The sequence below is a fragment of the Mesoplodon mirus genome (genome assembly GCF_964341445.2).
Source record: "Mesoplodon mirus genome assembly, chromosome: 6".
NCBI classification, from domain to species: domain Eukaryota; kingdom Metazoa; phylum Chordata; class Mammalia; order Artiodactyla; family Ziphiidae; genus Mesoplodon; species Mesoplodon mirus.
Window position 1 is genome coordinate 24785560 of NC_138982.1, and position 12259 is coordinate 24797818.

At 36.1% G+C, this 12259-nt stretch overlaps 1 protein-coding gene across 1 annotated transcript in view; it reads left to right on the forward strand.

Moving 5' to 3' along the window:
- ZNF385D (zinc finger protein 385D) overlaps positions 1-12259 on the forward strand; it is a gene marked incomplete at both ends in the record, with an annotated part of 955511 nt that overhangs the window by 221048 nt on the left and 722204 nt on the right. Inside the window, one exon of the mRNA XM_082624858.1 lies at positions 637-855. Within this exon, the coding sequence (XP_082480984.1) occupies positions 637-855 (219 nt within the window). The remainder of the gene's footprint in view (positions 1-636; positions 856-12259) is intronic.

Genomic DNA, 12259 nt, shown 5'->3' on the forward strand with positions numbered 1-12259 from the left:
GTGTGTGTGTTCTTTTTCTGATTCTTTTCTGTTATAGTTTATCACAAGATATTTAATATACTTCCCTGTGCTATACAGTAGGACCTTGTTGTTTATTTTATATAGAGTAGTGTGTATCTATTAATCCCAAACTCCTAATTTATCCCTCCCCCTTCTTTCCCTTTTGGTAACCATAAGATTATTTTCTATGTCTGTGAGTTTATTTCTGTTTTGTAAATAAGTTCATCTGTATCTTTTTTTTTAGATTTCATTTATAACTGATATCGTATGATATTTGTCTTTCTCTGACTTACTTCACTTAGTATGATAATCTGTAGGTCCAGCCATGTTGCTGCAAATGACAGTATTTTATTGCTTTTTATGGCTGAATATTATTCCATTGTGTGTGTGTGTGTGTGTGTATTTAGTGCTCCTACACTGTTGGTGGAAGTGTAAATTAGTGCAGCTGCTAAGGAGAACAGTATGGAGGTTCCTTTAAAAACAAGAAAATAAAGTTACCATATAATCTAGCAATCCCATTTCTGGGCATATATCCAGAAAAGATGAAAACTCCAATTCAAAAAGGTACAACCCAAATGTTCATAGGAATCCAGGAATTTTGATTGGCTTGTTCATAACTTTCTTTGCCCCCCCTAGCTTCTGCATGTGCACAAGATGGAGAGAGTGAAGCTGAGTTTTTACCTGATGACTTTGAAGAAAAACCAGAAAGAGAAAAGAAACATAACAATTTCACTTTGTGCAACGTGTGTAACATTCAGCTGAATTCAGCCGCTCAAGCCCAAATCCACTACAATGGCAAATCACATCAAAAAAGATTAAAACAACTCAGCAATGGCATGGTGAAAAATGACAATGGTAAGTCTTTCTAAAGATATATTCTCAGTTTTATATCATCAAGTTATTTGTGTACCTGCAGATGGGGAAATAAAAGAATAGAGTAATCTGTATTTTTAAAACCAGGAAAAACATTAAATAAGAGCTTAGTAGGTTAAAATAAAGAATATCTCACAGCTTTTTGAGAGAGAAAGGGAAATTTATTTGTTGTCTATGCCTAAATTTATTAGGATTGTGATCATGACCCATCAGGACATTTATGATAATTTGAAAAAGTTGACATTAGGCTTTCTTGATGTTTGACTTTAATATAGTTATTTGGAAGTGGACATTCTTTTACATTTTATATAAAACAATGCTTTTTATGTTTGTTTCGTGCATGTTGGGGCTTCAGTTGGTTAGTAAGACTGCAATTGACTTAAAAAAATACCTATCTTTTCAGGTAGGTGTTTTAACCAATAAAATATGATCTATTAGTATGTACAGCTTGTTTAAATTTGCTGGTGAAAATTCATGGTTTGCTTAATCACTTTAGACTGCTTTTTAAAAGTATAAGCTGAATTTAGGAGTAAGCAGATTTTTAAAATAGCACACATATACTTTTGGAAAAGAATGGAAGGTTATTAGAAAAAGCATGGAGTGGTGAGGGAGGGAAGGGTGGACTTCTGCCGCAGGACATAGGGGAGCTGAAACAATAGCAACTCCAAAGAGTTACAATATTGTGGTCTGGTTGGATGTTTCATGTTTCATCAATAAGGTATATTTTATCTAAATTTTAATGACATTTAAAAATGAGACTAAATTTTGACCTGTTCCAGTATTTGAGATCAAAAACAAATATAATTACGTAGTTTGCTTCAAGGAAATTGTTTCTACCTTGCTTTGTAGTTTTTACTATGGATGAACTGGAATATTCTAACAGAAAGGACTCCTTGTTTCTCTTTTGTATGTCAAATAGTTAATCATGGATCTTATCAGTCAAAACGATGTAAAAAATAAAGATAGTCATCAGAAAGTAAATAAGAACTACTAAATTCCGTAGACCCAAGATGAACTAGTGAGGCAAATGTACTTATTAAATCATGTTTAAAAATATGGATTTCACAGTCTCTATTTTGAATCTCCTAAGGAAAATCTTTTCCCTGTCATTGATATTTAAGTAAAATCATCTTAAGTACAGCAAGATTCAATTTCAAGTTGTTTTTCTTTAAGTTGGTGTTGGTGGGGAAGCAGAATCTGGCCTCTTTCCCTGACACTGAATTAAATCTCAGAGACAGTTTTGGGTGAAGTAGGAAAGAATAGCTTTATTTCTTTGCCAGGAGAAGGGGGACACAATGGGCTAATGTCCTCAAGACTGTGTGCCCTGCTCTGGAGGGGGTCGTGAGGAGTCTTAGGAACAGTGCGTGGTCAGCTTGTGGACATTCTTCTGATTGGTTTGGTGGGGAGGTAAGCGGGAGTCGGCATCGTCAACCTTCTGGTTCCAACCGTCTGGGGTCTATGTGCTTGTGGGCAGCATACAGTTAACTTCTCTCGCCTGGTGGGGATTTCAGTATCTGCAAAACAGCTCAAAGATATTGTTACGTGTATCCCTTGAGGAGGAACCAGGACCCTGCCCCAAGGCTGCACTGTTGTTTCTTGACTGCTCCTCCCTTGTCTCTTCATCCCCTCCCTTCCCTGATTAGCAACTGTTTGAACCTCCTTGTTTGGAACTCAGGGAAGGTCATGGAGGCTGAATGAAGCCTATTTTCTGTAATCAAGATATGAGGGACACAGAAAGGCTTTTGTGCCCAGGAGCCCTACAGGGTACTGCTCAGTTTCAGTGGTGCTAATGGTGTTAGCTTTGGCGTTTTATTTCACTTACCTTGATATTTACAAACCTCTTCAGAGAAGCAATAAATTATGTCATAGAAAGAAACTCAAGAGACATGCCTGGTTTAGAAATTCATATCAGAGCTAGTCTCAGATGAAATTTAGGATGGTCAACCACTTTCAAATCATAATACTAGGAATGAGTTTCCTCAAATCAAATATTTTAAAATAATTACATCAGTGCACATATTGTGGGCTAGCATTATACTAAAGGCTTTATGTACCTTTTTTAATTTATTTTTTCCTCAAAACTAGAGAGATATTTCCATTATCTTCCTCTTACAGATGTGGAAATTGAGGATAATGTCAATTGAATCCTGTACTGAAGGTCACCCAACTGTTAAATGGTCAAACTAGAAATCAAACTCAGGTCTTATTCATTAAATAGGTGTATTCTAAAGTATACTGTCTCCCCAAAATTAATATTTGGTAGAAACTGTGCCTTTCTTTATTCAAGGAGAAAAATTATTTTAAGAGAATATAAAAAATAAAATTCTATCAGATTCCCAACAATGCATGGATCAATATGGTGCTTAACAAATTTTATTGCTACATTTTTGACACATGTTATCTTTTCAAGGTTATAACTAACATTAAATTAATAAAAGTAATTAAAAATGAGGGCTTCCCTGGTGGCACAGTGATTAAGAATCCACCTGCCAATGCAGGGGACATGGGTGTGAGCCCTGGACTGGGAAGATCCCATATGCCACGGAGCAGCTAAGCCCGTGCGCCACAACTGCTGAAGCCCATGTGCCTAGAGCCTGTGCTCTGCAACAAGAGAAGCCACTGCAATGAGAGACCCACACACCACAGCAAAGAGTAGCCCCCACTTGGCACAACTAGAGAAAGCCCGCACGCAGCAATGAAGACCCAAGGCAGCCAAAAATAAATAAATAAAATAAATAAATTTATTTAAAAAAATGATTATGAATTAACGGAAGCATTTGGTTTAGGTCATATTAGTTTGACCTGAAATCATACTTCAGAGGAGCCCTCACCACTAACTACAGGTGGATCTAACTATAAACAATCCACTCACAACTGAGTTAGTTGTTACTTTACATTAATATAGCAACATATTATTTCTTTTAAATATCCCTCCATCTCCTCACTCTAAAAATGTACTTTTTCAGACCTGTTGGGGGAAAAAAGGAGCCCAATTCTGAGCCTTATGTACTTATTAATTGTCGTTCCTTTACCTACACAGAGACCAAGCTAAAGTCAGGAATTCTCAAGAATAATGGATTCTATCAGTTTTTAGTTGAGAGCAATATCATTTTTAGTTTATCTAGAGAATGAAATGGGACAGAGAAGGAGATAGCCTTCTCCTTGAAGATGCACACACACACATATGACTGCTGTGGACTTCTTCTACCTTTAGAAAACCACCTCAGTTTAGATTTCAAATGGGAAATATATATAGTAGTGTCAAAAAAGGAATAAGATACTAGAGATATTTACCTGGATTCTTCCAACCTTATACGTAACTTGTTTTGAGGAATACAAATAACATAAATAATAGAAATGAAACTAATTTTTATTATTATTCCTTCGAGATTGTCTACATGGGAAAAAATATCACTTCAGTCCTGAATGACTGTAGAACATTGTATAATTACATGCCTAGAGGCGTATCCTAATATATGAGAATAAGAATGAACAAGAGAGACACCACCCTATCAAAAATATGGTTTCTGTATTTCTGAGCAAAATGTGGCATTTCTCATGTCGTTTCTCATGTCATCCAGGGAAAATGATCTTCTGAAGATCACAGTGAAAAAATATGTCATGTGTGCTAGTTAATTAGGAGGCCATGGTTCCCACAGGTGAGACTTAACTTCAGTTTTTGACAGTTGCTGCCCTCTTGGCAGAGGCAAATTTACCTAGGACACATGTCCACCACCTGCATGTGTGCTGTCCCGAGACGCCCAGGTCCTTCCTGCCAATAGGGAGTGTTGCCTGCTGAATTCCTCCTGAATTTCCTCCCTTACTGGAGCAAAACCTCCCAGCTTCTTGCCTCAAAAGGCCGTTCCAGCTTCAGATTTGCTGAAGCCAGAGTTGCAATTCTATCAAGTCCAGCCCACCCTCCACCAGGTTCACTTTCCTCCTGCCTCTCACTCAGTTCCTGATCCCTAATCCACCACTTGCCCCCGAAATCTTTCTCTCAGAGTCTGCCTGCTGGGAATCCACCTAAGACATCACCAATACTTCCTATATCTTCATAAGTAATATGCATAATATATTTCATTGTGCAAAAGCAACAACATTTAATACTTTCCCCCATATGTAGTTTCCATTTAATGCCTATATTTAAGCTTTATCATCAAAAATGCCAAGGGAACAAAAAGTGAACTAGTATTTATTGTTCCGGGTATTTTATATACATCATTTATTGAATCCCAATCAATGATTCTGCAAAGCAACTGTTACTGCATCTATTTCACAAATAAATTAGCCAAGAATCAGAGGGACTAAGATAATTGCCAAATAGTAACTCTTTGTATTTGTAAAGTTTCCCATGTCTACATTAGCAGCAATAACACTCATCTCCAGGGCAGAGTTACATTCTACTGTCAACAAAATTATGCCATTTATTTGGGTATTTTCTTATGTGATTGACTTTATGTCATTTTTAAAGTACTTAACTTATATTATTACAATAAAACGGATGTTTCCTTAAATTTTCTTTACCAACATAACTGCTGAGGACATTTTGTGCAGTGTAATTTATCACTGTATTTTCTGTTATTCCAGAAATACATTTATGTTTATGTTAGTGCACTTTTTGAAGATGAGGTGAGATACAGAAGTGGCAGCAGTATATTCCATAATTAAAAGTTGCTTAAATGTGTAGAATTTATCATATTACAGAGATTCCATGCTTTACCCTTTCATGAAAACTATAAACCAAAGAAATTCCAGTACAAACTGCATGACTTACTAACTTTCTCTTTGGAAAAAGTCTTTATTTTTATATTTATGAGGAATGTAAGTTTTGCAAATAATGATTATTCTCTGATGATAATAATGTTGTCCTGTCTGAGCTGTACATAAATGTACAAAAGTAAAACAAAAATCACCAAGAATCCTACAAAGGTAATTACTTCTAATCTTTTTGTCACCATTCTACGAGGTATGCAAATAAATATAAATAAACAATATATGTACAATAGTACATGCATTATAGCCTAATAGTGTTTATAGATGATCAACTTTTTATGACTGCATATTTTTATATTACTGTAAAGAAATTAATAATGCAGTTGAGATTTCTAGCTGAATGTTCGGATTGTACTCACATCTGTCATTTTGCTTTCCGACTATGTGATATATTCTATAGTGGAAAAACCTTAATATTATCATGAAGTATAAAATGAAATGTTAAAATGAAATATCACAAGGGGTTTTATCAGAAGACAGAAATTTGTAAGAGTAAAAATGCTTCTTTGATTCATAAGAGCATTTTGGAATACGTATTACAAAGGGTACAACTTTCAGGGTATTTAAAGCTTCTATGGACAACTAATTTAATTCAATTTCAGTGCTCACCATGGTTAAGCTCTGATTAATGCTTGTTGAAGTATCGAGTAACAAGTTGACCTATTGTGGCAGCTTTACTTTATATACACTCTCTTTGTCATATTTGAGTTATTTTATTTAGCCTGGTTTTCTAGTTTTATTGGGCTGAAACTTCTATCAAATAATTCAGTTTTATCTTAAGAGTATTCTAGACTCTTACTGCTCATTGTTCTGTAGCACATAAATCTAGTATTGTTGCCCTTATCTTTTCCTCTTAGCATTACATTTTCTTTTATTTAACAGAGAAGCTAAATAAAATTTTACTTTCTAGCTTTCACTGATCTATTCTCTTTTCTCTTTCCATTGATTATCCCAGATGAGGTTAAAAGTGTCAGTAGATTTTCTATTTACAAGATGTTCCTTCTCCTGCAACACTGGTAGTTAATAAAAACAAAATAGCTTCATAGAATTTTCTGGTACTTCAAGCCTTGATATATATATATATATATATATATATATATATATATATATATATATATATGTATATATATATATATATATATACACACACACACATACACACACATAAAATATATGTACATTTTTCATTTACATATAATTTTGTCTTATCTTTTAATCTCCAAGTACTATTCATGCTTTTGTAGGATGTCAATAACTAATTAGAATTTGTCAGTACATTTGTGGATTCTTAGTATTCCCTTTTGAGATAATTTTATTTAACAATGAAAACTGCTTTCTTGATGATATCATATCTATATTAGTATATGACATGCAATAAGGAATATTGCTTTGCTCATACTTCTCTCTTATCAACCATACCCTTTAGAAGGTTCGGCCAAGGGGAGAAAATAAAAAAATGCTGATGTTAAATTGCCCAACATTATGTAATAAGTTATTTTTGTTCTTGTTTGAGTCTTCTAAGTTTTTTTTTTTTATCACTGAGGGATAAAAATATGGGGAAAAGTAACAAATGCTGACATACTATGTTCAAATTTTGAGTAGGTCTCTGGCTTTGGTTACTGATTTTTTTTCTCCCTGAAGAGAAAACACATTGATTATTCCAAAAGGGATAGATTTCTAGTCATTAACTACTTGTTTCACCTGGACTTAATATTAATTCCATTGAAGAACAACATCATCTTTTTCAACAAAGAGATTTCTTTATGCAATCTGTGTCCTGAAGAAACCCCTCTTTACTGGGATAATGGTGAGGTTTTACAAACTTAGGTTGATAATCTAGGTTGACCCCTGTCAGGAGACCGTGCCACTCTGCCCAAGAAAAGTGTACTCTAGTTCTTCATGACCACTGTTATCCATGACAATTAGATGAAATGACCATTAAGGGAAACTTGAAGAGAAAAAAGGATGAATTAAATGCATGCCATTTAGTTAGAGGACAGAATTTATTTGAGATAGAAGAGATTTCAATTTATTATTCTCTGTGTGTATATGGGGGTATATATTTAGGAGCGTTTGAAGAATTGCAGCAATTAGGGGCTTATAGCAGTGGTGGTATAAACTGGGAGTGCAGAATAAATTGTTTTGGTCCATGTAAACTTCAGATGTTTAGCATGGGTAGAACTACCTCTTCTTTCCTCACCTTTTTCCTCTTTCAGTCACTAACCATTTCCAACAGAAGCATCTTCCAGTCCTAGTGTTTCCCTACCCCCTAATCTTAGAAAAATAAACATTTTCCCCACTTTTCTAGGTTTGAAAGTATGTTTTTTTCACTTTTGTTCTGTTTCCTTTATATTTCACCTAAAAGTAATTTGCTCATTGTGACAGTGCTAGTAGTTAATAAAGATGGGATTCTTTTAGGTATGAATTCCCTTTTCCTTAAAAGTTATTTTGCATTTGGAGGCAAATCCTATTTAAATTGGCTTCACAGTTTCTACAGCTCCATCCCAGGTATGTCATGCTTCATCTTTTTTTTTGCATGGTTCTTAAAAACACTAAGCAGTGGTATGAGCCTGTGTGTGTGTGTGTGTGTGTGTGTTTAAGATGGTACAATAGATTAATCATTAAGTAGACCTTTAAAATGTTAATTTTAAGTCTTTAAATAAGGGATAAGAAAGTAATTTTCAAAAATAGCAGCCCAGATACATGTATTTCTTCTGTTTTCAAAACAGCAATGACGTGACACAAGAAATTTGAGAATAAAAGTAAATAACTCCATAGCAGCATTGCACACTTGAGAAGAGTAAAATGGTAAGGAATTTCTGGAAGATAAAAAGGAAATGGGATGAAAATGTGGAAAACATGAAATCTAAACACAAATAAGGAAACTCACAGAAGTAGGAAAAAAGAGCCCTATCACTTAGGTTTCCAACAGAATTTCAGGATATCTCTAAGGTTGATCTGAGGTAGCCTTAAATGTAAGCCTCACTGTTCGATGAACATCCTGATTAATTTACATATGTTGATTTGCAGTTAGAAGCTGGGATATAACTGACCTGCCCAGCCTGAACCTAGGAAAGTGAAGAGCAAATTACTCTGGGGACTACAAGCCAGAAAGGTCAGAAAGTGAATTGTTTGATGGGGGTCGAGGATAAGAGAGGTAGAGGAAATAGACATGTCTAATATGAATTTTTAATTCATTACCTTTTTAATAATGTGTGCTGTAATTCCCTCTTACATCTCACCCGTGGAATCTTCAGTAAAGACAACTTTGCTTACTGACATTTTATGTGAGCTTAGAGTCCTTCTTGGGGACTGAAATGAGTGCCAAGATTATAACCAGGTTGAGGAAGATACAATCACGCAGGTAGAAGGACAAAAGACATATTTTTGTATGCACTGCTCATTTGCAACCACTTGTATCATGTACAGTGCTGAAGTCAGAGATATGACCAAGACATATTAACTAGTCACTCAAAATTTGTCAACCTTGGGAGGAGAAAGCACATGAACATAAATTTCAATTCAAGATTTTACTTGAGAGAAAACAGGTACTGAAAAAAACTTTTTTTTTTTTTTTTTTTTTAGTATAGTTGATTTAAATTTATTTGGCTGTGTTGGGTCTTCCTTGCTGCACACGGGCTTTCTCTAGTTGCTGCTAGAGGGGGCTACTCTTCATTTTGGTGTGCGGGCTTCTCACTGCAGTAGCTCCTCTTGTTGTGGAGCATGGGCTCTAGGCACACGGGCTTCAGTAGTTGTGGCTCGCGGGCTTTAGAGCACAGGCTCAGTAGTTGTGGCGCACGGGCTTAATTGCTCCATGGCATGTGGGATCTTCCCGGACCAGGGCTCCAACCCGTGTCCCCTGCATTGGCAGGCGGATTCTTAATGACTGCACCACCAGGGAAGTCCACACATATGGTTTTATTTCAAGATTTTATTTCAGTGACTCAATAGAAGTATAACAATACAGAGGATTGTGTAAATGCATCAATGAATAAGAGGTAAAGGACTATGGTTTCAAAAGGAGAAGAATAAAAGCAGAATTAATATAAGAATATTTAACTTCCTTAATGCATAGTAAACAGATACTTGTGTATGTGATAGTATTTCTGATGAATAATTAATATTTTCCAGTTCCAAAGAAGATTACAACCTTCTAACAAAGAAAATTGGTGCAAAATAGGTCACTTGAAGGAGGAATAAAATAGTGAATACAGCCTGAATGAGGAATTAACAAGGTTCTTGATCAAACCCTGTTTGTACACTGTGTGTTTAGAATAGTGTGGTTATTGTTAAGACATTGAACAGAGGAAAAGCTGACTGAAGAATAACAAAGCTGATAACTTGACTTAGGTACATATTCAATTTGCACTCCTATGACCTGGGTTTTATCCTCACTGGTAGCATAGCTACAGTTGAGGGAGTTATAAAATAGGCAAAAGAAAGAGGAAAAGGGAAAACAACCTTAAAACTTAATTCTTGTAGGAGGAAGAGAAAGGATATCTTAAGGAGTTAATGAAGGTGTCAGAAACATAAATGATGGGTTACATTTGTTGTGCATCTAATCATATTTTCAGTCCTATTTCCAATTGCAAGCCCCAGCCCAAGGAATTGCCAATTGTGCCAATGACTTATTGATGTTTTCTTCATATTTTCCATAGTGTATGCCTAAGAAATAAAAATTAGAAGATTTTATTTTATTTTTCAATTCACAGCTTCTCTCCCTAGACAGAAGTCAATGTGGGCTGGGGCTTAGGTCAATCTGAGAATCACTCTTTTCTTTAAAGACATTTTATTGAGATGTTTTTATATATCTGTATAAATTGTAAAAAAAAAAATCACCACAATCGAGCTAAATAACATCCATCACTTCTACATAGTTATCCGTGTGTGTGTGTGTGTGTGCTGAGAGATTTAAGATCTGTCCTCATAGGCAATTTCATGTGTACAATAGAGTGTTATTAACTATCGTCACCGTGCTGTACTAGGTGCCCAGAATTTATCTACCCCATAACTAAACCTTTGTACCCTTTGACCAACATCTCCCCATTTCCCTCACCCCGCAGCCCCTGGCAACCACAATTCTACTCTCTGCTTTTATGAGTTCTACTTTTTCAGATTCCACATATAAGTGAGATCTGCGGCATTGATCTTTCTGTGTCTGGCTTATTTCACTTAACATTATTTCCTCCAGCTTCATCCATTTTGTCTCAAATATCACACACACGCACACACATATAGACACACAGTAGATCCTTGAAACATGCGGGTGTTATTAGGGGTGCTGACCTCCCACACAGTTGAAAATCCTAACTAAATAACTAAAATAATAGCTAAAATCCCTGTATAACCCTCCATATCCATGATTCCACATCCAGGGAATCAACCAACTGTGGATCTGATAGTACCATAGTATGTGTTTATTGAAAATAAAATCCACATATAAGTGGACCTGCTCAGTTCAAACCCATGTTGTTCAAGAGTCAACTTGTACACACACACACACAGAGGCCACATATTTATCCATTCATCTGTAGACAGACACTTAGTATGTTTCCATACCTTGGCTCTTATGAAAAATGCTGCAGTGAACATGGGAGTGTAGATATTTGTTTGAGATGCTGATTTCATTTCCTTTGGGTGTATATGCAGAGGTGGAATTGCTGCATCATAAGGTAGATGACTCTAAAGAGACCCACATAGAAACCCATTAGAATCAAATTGTTAAAAGTTAAAGAGAGGGCTTCCCTGGTGGCGCAGTGGTTGAGAGTCCGCCTGCCGATGCAGGGGATGAGGGTTCGTGCCCTGGTCCGGGAGGATCCCACATGCCGTGGAGCAGTTGGGTCCGTGAACCGTGGCCGCTGAGCCTGCGTGTCCAGAACCTGTGCTCCGCAACGGGAGAGGCCACAACAGTGAGAGGCCCGCGTACTGCAAAAAAAAAAAAAAAAAAAAAAAGTTAAAGAGAGAATATTGAAAGCAACAAATGTGATTTGTTATATACGCCGTTTCAGCAGAAACCTTGAAGGCCAGAAGGGTGTATATTCAAAGTGCTAAAAGGAAAAAAAAAAAACCTGCCAGCCAAACCACTAAACGTGGAAAATGTATCTTTCACAAATGAAGAAGAGATAAAGGCATTCTCAGACAAATAAAAGCAGAGGGAGTTAATCACCACTAGAGCTGCCTGACAAGAAATGCTAAAGAGAGCTCTTCAAGTTGGATCAAAAGGATGCTAAATCTGCAACACGAGAGGGTAAGAAAGTACAAAACTCATTGGTAACGTTAATATATAGACAAAACCAGGCTAGACTGTATTACCTTAACAGGGGTGGGTAATCACTTTTAATTCTAGTTTAAAAGTTAAAAGACAAAAGTGTTAAAAGTAACTGTAACTAAATTTTGTTAGTGGATACACAGCATAAATAGATGTAAACTTGGAGTCACTCTTTCCCTTCAGTGCTCCCAGACCGTTAACTTTAGCTCCTGGAAGATAAGCCTTCCCAGGAGGCTCAGTATTCAGTGAGATTGTCCCCCAAGGGACCCAGCCCCAGATGCACTTTACACATGATCAGGTAGGTCTGCGTTTTCGCATGAGTGTCGCTCAGATGAAGCTAAAGCC